This window comes from Manis javanica, chromosome 4 (assembly GCF_040802235.1).
Source record: "Manis javanica isolate MJ-LG chromosome 4, MJ_LKY, whole genome shotgun sequence".
Classification (NCBI taxonomy): Eukaryota; Metazoa; Chordata; class Mammalia; order Pholidota; family Manidae; genus Manis; species Manis javanica.
In genome coordinates, this window is record NC_133159.1 from 107,404,991 (window position 1) to 107,423,403 (window position 18,413).

At 49.4% G+C, this 18,413-nt stretch overlaps 1 protein-coding gene across 4 annotated transcripts in view; it reads left to right on the forward strand.

Annotated features, from left to right (window-relative positions):
* Positions 1–264: 264 nt before the first annotated feature.
* Positions 265–18,413, forward strand: part of SV2A (synaptic vesicle glycoprotein 2A) — a 59,732-nt gene continuing 41,583 nt past the window's right edge. For 2 of the 4 annotated variants that reach the window (XR_012130346.1, XR_012130347.1), the window contains exons 1-12: positions 265–402; positions 4,065–5,042; positions 6,506–6,686; positions 7,478–7,629; positions 7,744–7,877; positions 8,491–8,580; positions 8,829–8,939; positions 9,116–9,204; positions 9,884–10,048; positions 10,257–10,390; positions 11,232–11,438; positions 12,054–12,213. Coding sequence is in view for 2 of the 4 variants with exons in the window: in XM_017671639.3 (XP_017527128.1) it covers positions 4,421–5,042; positions 6,506–6,686; positions 7,478–7,629; positions 7,744–7,877; positions 8,491–8,580; positions 8,829–8,939; positions 9,116–9,204; positions 9,884–10,048; positions 10,257–10,390; positions 11,232–11,438; positions 12,054–12,213; positions 12,648–12,831 (2,229 nt within the window). In the remaining 2 variants the exon portion in view is untranslated. Of the gene's footprint in view, positions 403–4,064; positions 5,043–6,505; positions 6,687–7,477; positions 7,630–7,743; positions 7,878–8,490; positions 8,581–8,828; positions 8,940–9,115; positions 9,205–9,883; positions 10,049–10,256; positions 10,391–11,231; positions 11,439–12,053; positions 12,214–12,647; positions 14,512–18,413 lie in introns of those variants that run through there. The other 2 variants (XM_017671639.3, XM_073234562.1) reach the window with 2 other exon arrangements.

Genomic DNA, 18,413 nt, shown 5'->3' on the forward strand with positions numbered 1-18,413 from the left:
CCTGGTTCACCGCCTCCCTTTCTGTCTTCCCGCTTGTCTTCCTGACGTTACTAATTCTTTCCTTAGTTCCTTTTATTTTTTACTGGGAAGGAGCTGGCAAGGCTGTGTGTCATTTCCAACTGTCCCTGTGACAACCCCTAGCCCCTACATTATTTTTGCCGGTGCGCCGAGTCCCTCCCCATCCTCTTTTCTCCTGCTGCGTCCTCCCCCCCAACCCCCACAATGGTCTCTCCCGCCGCTCGGTGGCGAGGTTGGGGGGTGGGAGGCGGGGCGGGGCGTGGGGCGTGGGCAGGTCTGCATTGCTGCTTCCCCTGGTACCCGGAGCAGTCGCCGTTGCCGCCAGCCCCGAGGCCGGGACCCCCGCCCTCACCGGGACGCCCCTGCCCGGGCTACCCAGCCCAGGTGAGACCCCTTTCTCAGTATCTCACCTCCACCCCGCCCCGGGCGGAAGCATCCTTGCCTTGCCTTGCAGCCATTTTATCCTCCGATGCTTTGCTTCTTGGGAGGGTGACCGTCTCCACTTTAGGGGTGAGGAGACAGGTGGTGGTTTGAATGGACATTTATTTCAGTTGCTGTGCTGAGCACACTGTGTGTGTGTGTGTGTGTGTGTGTGTGTGTATCTATTTCCCTTAGCCAGGTCCCTACTACCCTCTCAGATAACGGGGTTGTGGGGAGGTTGTTAGGTGGGATAGGATTCCCCCAAACGCCAATCCCCTCCTCACTTTGCACCCACCCCTCAACGCACAGCCCCTCTCCCACACCCCACACTCCCTGCCCCTCCCCCTCCCCCGGCCTTGCCCCGAAAGATAAATGACCTTGGCTGGAGCCCAAGAATGGAAGCTTCCTCAGTCTACTTGCCTGGACTGGAGGCTGGGGGTGGGGGAAGTGGAGGAAGGGCAAGTGAAAGAGGGAGGGAGGGGGAATGAAGAATGGTAATACTGGGTAGGTCAGAGAAGGTAAACGACCAGGGCTAGGAACACGGATGGCGGGGTCTTGAGGCAGTTGCTCCCGGGTGGAAGGCGGTATTGAATTATGATGGGCACTTGTCCAGCAGCTGGACCAAGGGTGAGGGGAGGCGCTCAGAGAATCGGTTCCGTCAATTCTAGGGGCTCGTCCTAGAGCAGTTGGGGGGATGGGGGATCGCAACAAATGCTGGTAAGGGCGGTGTTTGTGCCTGTGCTGTGGAGGCCTTGTCTAGTCCCGCCTCTGCCTCTCTCTATTCCTCTGTGTGCCTTCTCAGCTGGCACCTTCATTTTTTCTCCTCAAAACCTTGGGGGCTCCGTTTTCCTACCCCTGGGGTAGGATATTGGGAGGGGAGGTGCAGCCTTGGCTGTCCTGGATGGGGGCTGAGGGTCAATAGCCTTGCTGTAATGGGGAGGGTGCTCCAGCACTTATTCCCCCATGGTACCCACATTTTCTTCTCCATGGATGTTTTGATAAGTGATTGCTTCTTCATGACCTTATCACCTGGGCTAGGGAGGGTTGGGGAATCTGGGTGGCCCCCAAAGTCAGGTGCTTTGGCTGGGGGTTGGGGGCTCTGGATGCCCCTCTTGTTTAGAGCTGAATAATTTGTCCGGAAAGGAAGCATTTGCTGAAGAGTCCCCCGCCCCAACCCCCATCTTCTGCAGAAAAATCTCCTGGGCACTTTTTTCCTGTCAGGTGAAACCAACCAAACTTAAAGGGCTGTGTAACCCTGAATCTTGTCCTCTTTAACCTCCACTCTCTAAGTCCTGGCTCTCTCCCTCAGGCTTAGCCACCTTGTGCTGTTTTGGGGGCTAAATATAGCACCACTTCCTCACCAGCTCAAATAATTTGTCTTCGTTCTCTCCCTCCTGACCTCCTGGGCTTGTTGGCCCCTGGGGAACTGGCTGTTGTACCATCATGTCCTGCTGTGGCTCTGGGGGCCAACTCTACCCTACATGTACCTTTCAGCGGTAAACAGCGTTAACAAACATAGGGTAGGGCTCCTGGGGGCGTCCAACTATCTCATTCAAGGTTTGGGAGGAGAACCTATTTGAGAAGCAAAGAAGAGGAAAGTAAATTGATGTGCAGTGAGGGAATTCCACAGTTCCCTCTCTTTTATGAGGGACGGTTTGGGCCCTGAACCCCAAAGAACAGAAGGTGACATAGGGGTCACTGGTTCCTGTCATTGTAGTCTACTGCTCACATCTGTTGTGAGGGGGTAAGGCTCTGCCTGTTAGTGCTTCTCTCTGAATCATATAGCATTACTTACCCCTTCTACCGGGGCTTCTGCGTCTGTGTGTGTGTGTGTGTGTGTGTGTGTGTGTGTGTGTGTGTGTGTGTGTGTGACATTTAATGAAGGTGTGTGGGTGTGTGTGTGTGACATTTAATGAAGGTCCTGGATGGGTAGGAGCAGGAGGCAGGACATTTTTAGAGGAATGATCTCTGATCAGAATTAGTCCTGGTTCCTCTGCTTAGGTGAAGGAAGTGGGGGGTTCTGCTGTGCTTCCCTCCTGAGGATGTCTTTTTTAAGGGAGAAGCCAACCCAAGGCCCCCTTCATTTGGCCAGCCTCCTACGCAATGCAGTATCTGTGGACTCCTTTTTCTTTAATTTCTGGGGAGGATCAGAAAGAATTAAGGGGGATTGGAAAAGGAGGCCCTGTAGGAAAGAGGTGCAACTATAGACCTTAGACCTCCATGTGGGAAATGTATGTGTCTGGTCAGCCATCACTATCCCCACCCCCACCAGTGGAAATGGGGCCCATGAATATGCCCTAAAGGAAGGCAACTACAGCCAGTCATCCCCTCTTTCTTAGTTTTAGATCTGCCCTCTTCTCTGTGGCCTCAGGTCCCAGGTCTCCCTTTTTTTGAGTCTTCCCCTTTTTGGCTGGAGGGAGACAGTGTGGGCCCATTTACTGGAATTAGTTTGAATACAGACAGAGGGGTCTGTTGACTGCTTTGGGAGGATACTAGGCATCACCCTCCAAGTATGACCCCCTGATTTTCCCTTGTTGCTTCCTGCTTTTTTCACATTTTTCTATCTAATAGGAAGGAAACTGGTATTTATAGAATATCTATGGTAAGATTAAATTCTCACAAGGACTCAGAAAGAGGTGATGATCCCTAATTTAAATATAAGGATACTGAGGCTTAAGGAAGTTAAGTAACCTGCCCAAGTTCAGTTAGTAAGTAAATGGCAGAGCTGGGATTTCAACTTAGATCTTCTAACTATTGTTTGCTTTGCATGGAATGAGTTTTCTCCTTGCTAGAATCCCTTTCTGCTGCTCACCCTGAAGAGCATCCTGACGTGGCTCTTGTTCTGGGGTCTTGTGAGGGAATAGAGGGCACTTCACTGTTATTTTCACCACAAAGAGTTATAACTAATATTTATTCTTCATTTTTTATGTGCTATGGTAAAGAGTTTATACACATTATGTCATTTAATCCTTATTTTCCCCTTCTTAAATAAGAGGAACTGAGACTTGGATGTTCAGAGACATATGCTCATGGTCACTTAACTAGTAAGCACTGGAGCAGGAAATCAAACCCAAGCCTGTCTGACTGTAGAAACTGAGACTTGACTCACTGAGCTATGCTGGGAGAAGACCCCTTCTTGTGAGGCTTATAAACATAGAACTGAGGAAGGACTGTGGAAGCCCCACCTTCAGATGCCGTAGGTGGATGGAAAGCAATAGGTTGGGGGCCTTGGTCCTCCTACACACTCTCTCCAAGCTCAGCCCCCAGGAAGAAACCCAGAGCAGACCACAGCAGGGAATTCTGGTTTCTCATATTTCCTGCTTTGTTCTGTACAGGTTGGTGGTAAAGCAAGGAGTCTGGTCTTGATGTGGGGCAAGGGGTTAGGAGAAGGGTTCTGGATAGGTGAGTGTGACTCTAGAGCAAATCCCATAGGCCTAGTCTTCAAGGTCAAAGTAAGGGGACTTCTAGTGAATGACCCACAGTTGACCCAGATAGTCATTCGTGGGCTGGAAGCAAGGGAACCATCTCTATACCGCATGGCCCAGGGTAGGCTCTGGATTGATAGGAGCTCTATACTAGCCAGCTTAGCCTCACAATCTTCTTTTTCTCCTTTTTATTTTTTCTAGATTTCCAGTGGCTCCTGGAAGAGAAGTAGGAGGGCTTTCCTGAGTTACTCTGCCTCCCCAGCTTGGCTCCCCCAGCCTGGCCCCCCCCTTCCCATCCCCCTGCTCCCCATCTCCTTTCCTCAAGCACCCAGCTGAACTGGCTGCAGACCAGAGCTCCTCCCCTTCCTTTCCTCTTTGACACCCACCAGCCAGGTCCTATTTTGTCCTATTCTGTGCCTAGAGAGACTTGAACTCACTTCATCTAAGTAATAGGGGGGAAGGAATCCTTCTGACTCCACAAATTCTTGAGCAAACCCTAACCCTGAATAAGGAGCTGGAAGTGGGGGAGATTCAGTGAAGTGTTTCCCAGCCCCATCATGGAAGAGGGCTTCAGAGACCGGGCAGCTTTCATCCGTGGGGCCAAAGACATTGCCAAGGAAGTAAAAAAGCATGCGGCCAAGAAAGTGGTGAAGGGCCTTGACAGGGTCCAGGACGAATATTCCCGCAGATCCTACTCCCGCTTTGAGGAGGAAGATGATGCTGATGACTTCCCTGCTCCTGCTGATGGCTTTTACCATGGGGGAGGGGCCCAGGACGAGGAGGAAGGTGGTGCATCCAGCGATGCCACCGAGGGCCATGACGAAGATGATGAGATCTACGAGGGGGAGTATCAGGGCATACCCCGGGCAGAGTCTGGGGGCAAAGGCGAGCGGATGGTGGATGGGACACCTGTGGCTGGAGTGAGGGGGGCCCTGGGCGATGGGGAGGGCCCCCCTGGGGTCCGGGGGGAGGCACAGCGGCGGAAAGAACGGGAAGAACTGGCCCAGCAGTATGAAGCCATCCTACGGGAGTGTGGCCATGGCCGCTTCCAGTGGACACTCTATTTCGTACTTGGCCTGGCGCTCATGGCTGATGGTGTTGAGGTCTTTGTGGTGGGCTTTGTTCTGCCAAGCGCTGAGAAAGACATGTGCCTGTCTGACTCCAACAAAGGCATGCTGGGTAAGATATCTGGGTGGGGCGTGGGGGGGTCACTCCAGCTCTGTCCTGCCCCAAACTCTGGAAATACCCCTGCTCCCAAAAACTTCTGTCCTCACCATTGGGCTCCTTAGGAGCCCTAATCCTAAGATGTCTCCACAGGGCTCATGGGGTTCCTCTGCACACTCACACACACACTGTCCTCTTGGGGTAGGGTCATAGTGCAGTTGTTTGTGCAAGAGGGGCCCTGTGGAGGGCAGCTGGGCTGGGGCCGGGGCTTGTGGTTGAGTGGTGGTCAGCTTGATTAGTTCTACAGAAGGTGCTTGTGGTGGGATAGGCCCCCTTTGAATGTTGCCTCAGAGCCTCCCCTCTTGCTAGCCTGCTCCCTTTCTGTGTTTTGGGGAACAAGAAGTCAGTATCCAAACTTCCTAGTTTAAATGGGGAGGGTCAGTTTGGGGTGGTAGGGGTAGTGGGGTAATCCTGGGCCTGCCTTCAGCCAGAGAAGCTGGCTACACTTGTTCTTGGTTAGCCTTGGGACTATTCAGGGACCTGTGAGTAGTCTCCGATGGCCTTTCCTGATGGGGACTCTGAGAGAGGAAATCCCTAGACTCACTCAGAGAGGGTCCCAGACTTGCTCTGCTACCAAGCTGCCATGGGATCTTGGGTAGGTCCCTTCTCCCTGGGGCTTGGTGTAGGCAGAGTTGGGAGTAGATGATTTTAAGATCAATTTCAACTCTGAATTTATGAAGGAAGGAAGAAATGGAGACTTTCAGGGCCAGACATATTGGAACTGAAAGGAGTAAATGATGGATTCTGTGCGGGGGACTTCCTTGGGGGATTGAAGGAATGAAACTGCTTTACCAGGAGCAGGAGAGATAGCTCCTGCTGCTCTGATGGCATCAAGGTGGGGAGGGTAGAGGGAACCCTAGCAGGGTCTTGGAACCTAGGCAGATCCATTTCTTATTCCAGGCAAGCCAGAGGTAGAGGTGTGTGTGTGTGTGTAGGGGTGTGTGTACGTGAGTGTGTGTGTGTGTGTGTGTGTGTAGGGGTGTGTGTACGTGAGTGTGTGTGTGTGTGTGTGTGTGTGTGTGTGTGTAGGGGTGTGTGTACGTGACAGAAGTGGGAGCGAGAGGGAGAGAGAAATGAGAATTCTAGGGTTCTCGGTAGAGGTGTGTGTGTGTGTGTGTGTGTGTGTGTAGGGGTGTGTGTACGTGACAGTGAGAAGTGGGAGCAAGAGGGAGAGAGAGAAATGAGAATTCTAGGGTTCTCCCCATTTGCATTCTCACCTTTGAACCCCCATCGTGCAGAGATGGCCTCTTGTATTTGCTCATCATTCATCTTCTCTCACTTGTTCTCATCTCTGGGTGGACTTAGTTTCTAGAAGTCCTCAGATCCTGTTGCAATTTCAGCTCATTTAATGTTCAGCAAGTAGGAGGGTTGAGGTGTGCCTGCTCACACCCCCTCTGCCTCTGTTTTCCCCCTTCCAGGCCTCATCGTTTACCTGGGCATGCTGGTGGGAGCCTTCTTCTGGGGAGGCCTGGCTGACCGGCTGGGTCGGAGACAGTGTCTGCTCATCTCGCTCTCAGTCAACAGTGTCTTCGCCTTTTTCTCATCTTTTGTCCAGGGCTATGGCACTTTCCTCTTCTGTCGCCTCCTTTCCGGGGTTGGGTGAGTGCTCACCTCCTAAGACCCTAGAAGCCACAACTGGGCCATCGTCACTGTTAGAGATGTAGGGTCCAGCACAGTTCTAGGCATACCAGATGCACCTCAAATATGTATGAGTTGAATGGATGGATTCCTTTCTCCTCCCACTATCTTCAGGCAAGCTTCCCCTGTCCAGGACCTATATATTGCTTATCTGGAATGCACGTCTGAGTCCATCTGACCCTGTAATTCCATTTGGAGCTTGGCTCCATTAAGAGGCTTAGTGGGTCTCAACCTCTGCCCTGGGCACCTGTGAACCTTGGAGTTTTCACTTTCCTAGAATCTACATACTTTCTGCATCTGACAACAGACCTTGTTAATACCCACAGGACTCTGAAGCCTTCCCCTCCCTACTCCACTTCCTCAGCCTCCTGCACGCACTCTCTGCCTTGCCCCTAGGCTCTTCTGCCCTGCTCCCACATACCTGCCCTCAGACTCCTCTTTGCCCATTTCTTTTCCTTGGGGATTTTCCCTTCTCTGTAGTTACCTTCCCTCCATTCCAACTCTGGAGTCATCTTCAAGATTCAGTGTTTGTTTTCTTTCCCTGAGACCTGCCTACCTGTTTCCCGGGGTTGCAAGGATGGGTGCTTGATGGCTGGTGGAGGAGAGCTTGTGGGGCACTCACTGTGTGTGAGAAGGAGTCAGTCTTATGAAAAGCTCTGAAAGATGAAAGGGACTTGGGGATCCAGAGCGCTGAGGCAGGGACTCAGGAATATGGACATTTTCCAATGCTGAATTCTTGCAATGCCCTCCAGGATCGGAGGGTCCATCCCCATTGTCTTCTCATATTTCTCGGAGTTTCTGGCCCAGGAGAAACGTGGGGAGCATTTGAGCTGGCTCTGCATGTTTTGGATGATTGGTGGAGTATACGCAGCTGCGATGGCCTGGGCCATCATCCCCCACTACGGTGAGCCTCCCCCAGGGAATGCACCCCAGACTCTTTCCCTCCTCTCCTGTGCTCTCTGAGGTGGGGGCCCCCAGCCTGCAGCCTCTCTGCTGATGCTGTGACTGTCCTTGCCAGGATGGAGCTTTCAGATGGGGTCTGCTTACCAGTTCCACAGCTGGAGGGTCTTTGTCCTCGTCTGTGCCTTTCCTTCTGTGTTTGCCATCGGGGCCCTGACCACCCAGCCCGAGAGCCCCCGCTTCTACCTGGAGGTGAATGGGGTTGCGGGGGTGGGCAGCAGGGGTTCCTGCATTCCATTAACCATGGTGGGTTTGCTTTGTGGTTGCCTTCCTTCCTCACAGGGTCCCTGCTCTGGGATTTTCTCTTGCTTCCTTTGTCTTAGAATGTATCTCCAGAGGGGTTCTGTGGGTGGAGAAACCAGGGTACCTGCTAAACCATGGGTGGCTTAAGATTTTGCAGGCAGGGGGCCCGGCCCTGACTTTATAGGTCAAGAGAAGTTTCCCCTCCAGCTATACCTTGGTCAAGCAGGGGTAGAATCCTGTTCCTTCTCTGACTACATACATGCTTATAGCCCCATTTTCCATGTTTTCAGTCTTCTCTTTGCATTGTACCAGGGGATCCCTTGGATCTGTGCTTGTATCGGTTCCCTGGACTCCTGCTTACTCTTGCCCAAGTCTGATTAGATTTTGTACCCCTGTTTGGGGCTCCTTCAGAGTGGGTGATGCATGTGCCCGTAGGTCAAGGGTTGGGTGTGGGAGCCTTCTTGTGTCCTGTGAGCACAGAAGCTATGTTAGAAAGAGCGGGTCTATGGCCCTGGGCCAGGGAGCAGCTAACTGCACGTGGGGATTGTGTCTGTGGCTCTAGAACGGGAAGCATGATGAGGCCTGGATGGTGCTGAAGCAGGTTCATGACACCAACATGCGAGCCAAGGGGCATCCTGAGCGAGTCTTCTCAGTAAGCCACCGCCCTCCCCCTCTGTCCTCCAAGCCCCTGCAGCCCCAGCCACCATCTGGCCCCTCTCTGGACATACTCCCTCCCTATCTTCCTGGACCTCTCTGGCCACACTCTCCCTCAGCATGATTTCTCAGGGTATCACATCTAACCCCTGCTTCCTGGTTTGCTACGGCAGGAGATACTGAGGCACCTAGAAGGGGTTGGGAAATACAGATTATGTGACTGCTCACTCCTTCTCTTGACTCCAGGTAACCCACATTAAGACAATTCATCAGGAGAATGAGTTGATTGAGATCCAGTCAGACACAGGGACCTGGTACCAGCGCTGGGGGGTCCGGGCCTTGAGCCTGGGGGGGCAGGTAATGAGAATGGGATGGTGGAGAGAGATGGGAGAGGTGGAGAGGAGGGCAGGACTTGATCCTGTGTGTGTGGGTGATGGGTAAACTGAAGCTAGGTGGTAGGGCAGAAAAATGGGGGATCTAGGGGTGCTGGAAGTTAGTGCAGCCACTGTCTGATTTTGTTCTGTTCTGCCTAGGTTTGGGGGAATTTCCTCTCCTGTTTTGGTCCAGAATATCGACGCATCACTCTGATGATGATGGGTGTGTGGTTCACCATGTCGTTCAGGTGAGGAGGTGGGTGGGTAGGTGGTATGTGGTGGTGTGTGGGCTGGCAAGGAGGTGGAGAGAGTGGAAATGAAAGGGGCAAATAATGATGGAAGGTGTTGTTCAGATCCCTTTGGAAACTCCACCTTGCTCCTCTACTTCATTTATAATTCAATAAATTTTTATTATAGACTGGGCAGTATTAAGTTTCTATTCTGTGCCATAGACTGTGCTGGCATGAAATAAATGTGGTTCCAGTCCTCACAGAGTATACATTAGTCAGGGAGCTAGGCAAAACCAGCTATAGCTCAGTAGGATAAGCACCAGAGTGGGGGAGCACAAGGCTCTCTGGAGCACATGAGCAGGCTGCCCAGCCCAAGTTTGGGGGGCAAGGGGGTTGGGTAGGGATCTGAGTCCTGGAGGGTGAATGGGAGTTAGACAGGAGGAGGTAGAATGGGGAAACTGTTTAAGACCGAGGGGAGAGGAAGTGCCCAGGAGCTCAGAAAGAGTGTGGTGGCTGGCTTAGAAGGCCTCAGAGTTCTTCCACCCAGAACCACAGCACCTGGGAAAGGGAGGTGTGCTGAGGGACAAGGCTGGAGGGGAGCAAGGTCCTGTCGTAGACTGATCCTCTGTTCCTTTCGTTCTGGACTGCCTGGTTCTATCCCAAGCCCTGTCTGAATCCATTGCCCTTGACTCTTCAGCTACTATGGTTTGACTGTTTGGTTTCCCGACATGATCCGCCATCTCCAGGCAGTAGACTATGCAGCTCGCACCAAAGTGTTCCACAGGGAGCATGTGGAGCATGTGACCTTTAACTTCACCCTGGAGAATCAGATCCACCGAGGGGGACAGTACTTCAATGACAAGTATGTGGGAACTTTTACACTTCACTCCCCTGTCCCTTTCTACCTTTGTCTCTTACAATCAGGGAGTTTGGAGTCAAGGGGTTTTGGGGGCAAGTACCTGTGGTTTCTCCTCCATGCTGCAGCTTCCCATGCTTTCACTAAAGGGATAAGCCTTGGAGGAGTGTATGAGGATAAGTGGGCAGTGTTTCTCATCATTCTGACCTCACAGGTTCATTGGGCTGCGTCTGAAGTCAGTGTCCTTTGAGGATTCCCTCTTTGAGGAGTGTTATTTCGAGGATGTCACATCCAGCAACACATTTTTCCGCAACTGCACGTTTATCAACACTGTGTTCTATAACACCGGTGAGGTGGCATGCCCAGTGGCTATGAGGCCGAAGGGGTGGTGGGCCTTAAGGGGAGAAGGGACCTTCCTCATTCTCAGGCTGAGCTCTCTGGAGCTTAGGAGGAAGGTGGTGTGGGACTCCTTAGCTTCCACCAGTAATTCCAAAAATCTAATGAAAATTGAACTTTTTTCTGTGATAGAATAGCTGACAAAAACATCAAGTTTCTTTGCCTTTGGCTGGAATTAAAATAACTGCAGTGATATTAATGTACTTTTGAAAAGGGCAAAAATTCATTCAAAACAGGGCTCTTGGGAAAAAGTAAAACAAAAAGTATGTTTGGTGGGGAAAAGGTTGAGAATCATCGCATTAGTCCACTTCTTTAACAGTGATTCTCAAACTATATGCACACAAAATGCTGGTTTGTGAGCTAGATTGAGGTTTCCCATTTCTAAATGGAGTACTGGGTGAATTTTTCCTACCTTGCAGGAAAACATAATGATAGGACTTTAAATGATTTTTAATATTTTGCTCAGTAATTTTTCCTAAACCCCTGGCATTGCTACTGCATACAGTCCGTTATGGTGGGCAAAAGGGAGTGAACAAGAGGCAGAGCTTATCAGTGAGAACACTGAAGACAGCCAGGCACATTGTTTGATTTGTTCATGTGTGGTTATTTGCTGCTGTAAAGATTCTTAGTTCCTATAGTGATAGTATTTGATGTTTTGCAGTGAGTGCCCTGAACAAATTTGAGAGCCCTCACTACTAAGCCTCACAAAGGCAGACCCCCAAGTCATAAGCAGTCACAGCCTCCCTCTAACTTCTGCTCTGACTGCCTACCTGTCCTGGTCTTTGTCCCCCAGACCTGTTTGAGTACAAGTTTTTGAACAGCCGTCTGGTGAACAGCACATTCCTACACAACAAGGAGGGCTGCCCACTAGATGTGACAGGGACAGGTGAAGGCGCCTACATGGTGTACTTCGTCAGCTTCTTGGGGACGTTGGCCGTGCTTCCTGGGAATATCGTGTCTGCCCTGCTCATGGATAAGATTGGCAGGCTCCGAATGCTTGGTAAGGGGGAGAGGTGGGTGGTGGTGCATCAGATCTAATTAGGGGGCAGGGGGAGGCGTCAACAGACTTCTTACCTCAGTCTGAAGGAAGATCTTAGTTAGAGAAGGTTCTCTCCTGTCTTCTGCTAGAGGGTGGCTACAGGATGGGGTGGAGCCTGGCATGGAAGCTTCTCTGTGTGTAAAGGTGGGCAGAATGGCAAGTCGTTAATAGGCATAGGCTTTGAGGTTATGAGTTTTGAATCTCAGCTCTACCACCTACTTTGGCCAAGTTACTTCACCTCTATGAGCCCAGTTGTCTCATCTGCAAAGTGGGAGTGATGATAATGCCTGCCTGCCTCATGGGGTTGAGATATTAGATCAAGGCATGCAAAGCATCAAATTGCATGGCCCATAGCTGGCACTGAAGAGATTGTTGTTACTGATATTATTAATCAGGAAGACAATTTATAAGGGAGGTTGGGGGTGAATAAAATGCCTTCCTTTTGGTACATGGGGAAAATTGAGTCTCATCCTGGGCTACCCTCAAAGCTATCTGATGAGTAGATGGGACAAGGAGGGTTGTAGGTGGGCTTCCCTGTGGCCAGGCTCATGCTGCTCTCTCCTTTCCCGACTCCAGCTGGCTCCAGTGTGATGTCCTGTGTCTCCTGCTTCTTCCTGTCTTTTGGGAACAGTGAGTCTGCCATGATCGCTCTGCTCTGCCTCTTTGGTGGGGTCAGCATTGCGTCCTGGAGTGCGCTGGACGTGTTGACTGTTGAGCTCTACCCCTCGGACAAGAGGTACTTGGAGTGTGGTGGGGGAAGGGCAGTAGGTTTAGGGCCTAGAGGGCAGGAGAGAAGTGGGTCTAAGGAAGGGGGTCTCAATGGGAAAAGCATCTTTAGGGTCAAAAGGGTACACTCATTTCCCATTGAGTTTCTCCTCTAAAAGTTGGTAGCTTTTGTATTCACTTCTTGAAGTCTTAACTCTTAACCAAACTTTTTGGTCTCTTTTCCCCCTTGCTTCCCAATTTATCTATATTCCCTGATGTACATCCCCCGCCTGGTCTCCTCATCCTTCCTCTCCCCTGTGCACACTGCCTGCCATCTCTCCCTCACTTCTGCACCTACCCACCCTCCCCCCATGAACCCTCCCGTGCCTCTTCCTTTCTCCCTCCCTCCTGGGCTGGACCCCTCTGTGCTGTGTGCTGCATACTGTGCTGGGGCCTCCTGAGCAGGACCACAGCGTTTGGCTTCCTGAATGCCCTCTGTAAGCTGGCAGCTGTGCTGGGGATCAGCATCTTCACATCTTTTGTGGGAATCACCAAGGCTGCCCCCATCCTCTTTGCCTCAGCTGCCCTTGCCCTTGGTAGTTCTCTGGCCCTGAAGCTGCCTGAGACCCGGGGGCAGGTGCTGCAATGAGGAGGTCTCTGGGGCTTCGAGGGTGGCAGGCACACTGTGAGACCAACAGCTCCTCCTTCCCCCTCCCTGCTCTGCCATCCCAGCCCCCAGAGCCCTCACTCCCCACATCCCTGTGTTTGGTGTCTTAGCTGTGTGCGTGTATGTGTCGTGCACGCATGTGTGCATGTGTGTGACCCTGTGGGCAGGGACTGCAGGGAAGGTTCCTTCATCCCAGTTTTGGGATGTAGCTCTATCCCAGCCTCCTACCACCCTTGACTTTGCACAAGAGAAGGCTTGATCCTACCCTTCTCCCCCAGTGTTAGTGAGGGACCCTCATTCTTCCAGGCTCCAAGAGCTCCAGGTCAGGCTTCCTGCCTCCCCCCTCATTCCCTCTGCCTAGGCCCTGGCAAAGTCTCAGGCATGTGGTCATGCTGGTGGCTGGGGCTTGGTGTAGGCCATGGACCAAAAGAAATTACTTAGAGTTAAAAGGGCCTCAGGTGCTCTCTCACACCTCTTGTTGGAGGTTGGGGGAGTAGCAATAAACCTCAGCCCCCTGGCCTCCACTTCACCCTCAGTTTGGGCTACAAGAAGCCTGAGTTTTATGAAATTTGCTGATTCTTATTTATTTGTATATTAAGTTCTGAGGCAGCTCAGCAGGGTGTGTGTGTGTGTGTGTGTGAATGCCCGTGTACCCTGATATATGTGTGTGTATGTGCTGTGGGGTGGGGTTGTCACTATACTCTCCTAAAATATAAGCCAAGGGTCATTTCAACAGACACACACAATCCTGCTTCCCATATATGTCCCCCAATCTTGTTTCTGTGCCACACGTTGGAGGGAGGAGCCCTAGGTCAGGCTAGGAAAAGAGTTGATTCATCTGGGGTGCTCTGAGGGCACCTGAGAAGGTCCATCTCCTCCTCTCGAAAAGCACAGGCCTCCTCTAGAGTGAGAAGCTGCACCTGCTAGAGCACAGGCAAGGTAGCACAGCTGCCATCCCATGCCCAACGTGCACTCACAGGCAGATGAGCAAGGGAGGGAAAGAAACCAGGCATGTAGTCAAACCAGCACATCACAAAGCACAAGGAGCCGCAGCAGGGGCAGGAAACAGAGGCCCTCCCAGCAACTCCTCTGAAATTGGAAGAGGTTGGGCATGAGCCAGGGACCCTTAATGTAGGGACCAGAAGCCTCAGTTTCCCTACCTCACCCTTCCCACATGATAGCTCCTGTAAGTTAAGCTGCCCCTGCCCCATCCTACTCCATGTGGCTGCTTTCTTTGTGCCCCCTGCCCTCTACTGTAGCTGTGATGTGTTGTAGTTTTTAGCTGTTTGTAAAACATTAAAAGAAGTGATAACAATAACAAAAAAAGAAAGTCCAAATTCACCCTCCACATGCTGCACCTGGTGCCCCTACTCTATAATCATTCCCCCCTTTTGTAACACTGAACCAGGTGGTGACTGTTTAACTCTTTGGTGTCTGTGCTCAAAGGACTGCCTTCTCCTCCAGTGGCCAGTGTATGAATGTGTGCCCCATTTCTCTCACTTCACTTGCTGGATGCAGCTCTGTTCCCTGCACCCCCTGGAGGGACTTATCCCTCTCCTCTGCTCTCCTGGGGACCCCTAAACCGTACTCTGTTGCTGTGAAAATGAAATGACAAATATTGGTGAAAAATAAAAAGGAAACAAATCCTTGAAATCCAAAGTACTGCATCTGCTTCCTTGTCTCTTCAGTTACATTCAACTCTGTTCTGCCTGCTTGGAGGGAAAATGGTGAGATGGAAAAACAGCTTTCTCTCCAAACTGAAGGCCAGAATAGCATGATTTGTCACATTTCCTTCCTCAATTAACTTCTCTGTCTCCTGACATTTCCACTTGTACAGATGGAGGGCCTCTCAGTCTCCCAGCTTTGAAAGCTTGGGGTAAGGTACTACAGTTCAATAGCAAAAAAACTAATAACCTGATTTAAACAATTGGCTAAGGACTTGAATAAATGTTTCTCAAAAGAAGGTATGCAGATGGCTCACAGGCACAGGAAAAGATGCTCAATATCATTAGTCATCATGGAAATGTAAATCAAAACCACAATGAGATACCACCTCACACCTGTCAGGATGGCTAATACCAAAAAAAAACCCCACCAAAACCCAAAAGACAAAAGGTGTTGGCAAAGATGTGGAGAAATTGGAACCCTTTCAAATTGCTGATGTGAATGAAAAATGGTGCAGCAGCTATAGAAGAGTATAGCAATTCCTCAAAAAATAGACCCATATGATCTAGCAATCCTACTTCTGGGAATTTATCCAAAGGAATTGGATAGATATTATCCAATAACAGGATGTTGGAGAGATATTAGTGCTCCTTTATTGCAGCACTATTCACAATAGCTAAGATGTGGAAACAACCTAAATGTCCATCAACAGATGAATAAAGAAAATGTGGTATATACATATAATGGGATATTATTCAGCCTTAAAAAAGTAAATTCTGCAATATATAAATTATTAAGATAACATATAAGTTATCTAAAATAGTTAAATCTACTGAATCGGAGTGGAATGGTGGTTGCCAGGTGCTGGGGAGAGAAGAAAATGGGGAGTTACTAATCAACAGGCATAAACTTTCAGTTAAGCAAGATGAATAAACTCTCAAGATTTGCTGTATGATATTTGTGTATCTATAGTCAATAACGTATTGCACAATGAAAAATTTAAGAGGGTGATTTCACGTTAAGTGTTCTCACCACAATAAAATTTACAAAAAAAAAAAAACCCCAAATGAAAATAAAAGCTGGATTAATGTTTCTTGAGAATAAAGCCAACTTTCCTCCAAATCCTCTTGTGTGCTTTAAAGATACAGAGTCCAGACTCCTTTATTGATTTGTGGAATTAGAATCCTTTTTTTTTTTTTTTTAAGAGTGAGGACCTAGAATCCACATTTCAAACAAAGCCCCCCTTGGAAATTCTTACCTGTGAAGAAATCTGAAAAAGCCTGCCTGAGGTTATTCTTGACTCCCTTCTCACTCTGGTCCATTTCTATTCTAATCAAGCCATTTTCTGACTTTTTATGGTAGCTCTTAAATCAACTCCTTCCTTTTCATCCCCACAGCTGATCTCAGTCAGAGTCAGGGTTACGTCTTCACTCTTGGCTGATCTCTGTGCCTCCAATCTCCTATGCCAACCCACTCACACATCACTGTGGGATCTGTCCCAAAATGCTCTTGGGCGTGCCTTCCTTAAATTTCTTCAGTGATGAGGATTAAAGATGGCAGCATGAGAGGTGAGACAGAGGCTTATAAAACCACATATAATATGAAAATATAATTAATACAACTAATCCTGAAAGAGCAACAGGAAAGAGGACTGTACCAGATTGCATATACCTGGAAAAAGAGCAGACCTCATGGAACAGGGTAACCTACCAAAGCCATGGCCCAGTGGGACCCAAGCCCTTCCCCCACCCCAGCTCACTGGCGGGACTAAGAGAAATGGAGCAGTGAGGGAGTGGAGGCCTAGGACTGCTGAACACCTAACTCCAGAGATCTGCTCTGGGAGCACACATCTACATTTCATGATGCTTGCATGGTTCTCTCATGATTAGGGGATTGGAAAGCTAAGACAGGCAGAATTCCTGGAGAGACTGAGGTTCTAGCTGCGTGTGGAGAGCAGGGATACATATCTAGCTGCTCTGGGACAAAAGAAAGGTGACAGTCTGAGAGACTTTCTAACAAGGAAACCTTAGCAAGAGGGCTGCTAAAGGGACAAGGACTGCACAGAACTTACTGCTCAGGAGAAAGGACAGGTAGACAAAATTGTCTGGGTGCACTCTGCCCAGCAGGTTGGGAGCTTTCACGATCTTCAGGTGCTCCAGCTCCCTGGCTGGCTACACAGCTCCAAGGACCCCCTCTGTGATACTCAGCCTACTGCACCTTTCTCCCAGCCAGCCCCACCTGGCCCTCAAACTGGCAAACCCTACACTGGAGTTAGGTCAGCCAGAGGGAAGATCTGTCTACAGAACTACAAATGCAAAGCATAGAGGCTTATACCTGTGTGTTCAGCCCACTGGTTCAGGCAGTAGAGACAGGCATAGCAGCCAAGAAACAGAAAACAGCTCTTTCCTCCCTCCAGGCACCAATACCATTCCCCCATGACCCCTGACATTGCTTCAGGGGCTGAGCAGCTCCAGAGAGTAGAGCTTCTGGATACTAGAGGGTGCCATATACAAATATGAAATGCCAAAGAAACCTGGTTCAAAGTAAAATCATTAAGTTCCCAAAAAAGGTTTAAATGACATCGACCTCATGAATCTTCCTGAAAGGGAGTTCAAAATAAAAATCATTAACATGCTCATGGAGGTACGGAAAGATATTCAAGAACTCAGGAATGAATTCCGGTCAGAGATCTAATCGTTGAAGAGCACAATGGGGGGTATTAAAAGCAGATTAGATATGGTGGAGACGATAAATGAAATAAAACCTAGAGAAGAGGAATACAAAGAAGCTGAGGAACAGAGAGAAAAAAGGATATCAAAAGAATGAAAGAATATTGAGAGAATTGTGAGACCATTCCAAGCAGAACAATATTCACATTATAGAGGTACAGAAGAAGAAGAAGAAGAGACAAAAGGGGATAGAAAGTGTCTTTGAGGAGGTAATTGCTGAAAACTTCCCCAATCTGGGGAAGATGATAGTCTCTTAGGCCATAGAGATGCACAAATCTCCCAACACAAGGGACCCAAGGAAGACTACACCAAGACATATGGTAATTAAAATGGCAAAGATCAAGGACAAGGACAGACTATAAAAAGCAGCCAGACAGAGAAATAAGATCACGTACAAAGGAAAGCATCAGGCTACCATCAGACTTAGCAGAAACCTTACAGGCCAGAAGGGAGTAGTAGCATGATGTATTTAATGCAATGAAGCAGAAGGGCCTCAAACCAAGATTACTTTATCTGGCAAGATTATCATTTAAATTTGAAGTAGGGATTAAACAATTTCCAGATAAGCAAAAGCTGAGAGAATTTATCTCCCACAAACCATCTCTACAGTGTATTTTGGAGGGACTGCTACAGATGGAAGTGTTCCTAAGGTTTAATAGCTGTCACCAATGGTAATAAAACCACAGTAAAGAAAGTATAACAAGAAAATGCAAATTAAAACCACAATGAGATGTCACCTCACACCAGTAAGGACGGCCAGCATCGAAAAGACTAAGAACAACAACTGCTGGCGAGGATGCGGAGAAAGGGAAACCCTCCTACACTGCTGGTGGGAATGGAAGCCAGTTCAACCATTGTGGAAAGCAATATGGAGGTTCCTCAAAAAACTAAAAATAGAAATACCATTTGACCTGGGAATCCTACTCCTTGGAATTTACCCAAAGAATACAACTTCTCAGATTCAGAAGACATATGCACCCCTATGTTTATCGCAGCTTTTTACAGTAGCCAAGATATGGAAGTAACCTGAAGTAATCCATCATCAGTAGATGAATGGATTAAGAAGAGGTGGTACATATACACAATGGAATACTATTCCACCATAAGAAAGAAACAGATCCTACTATTTGCAACAACATGAATGGAGCTGGAGGACATTATGCTCAGTGA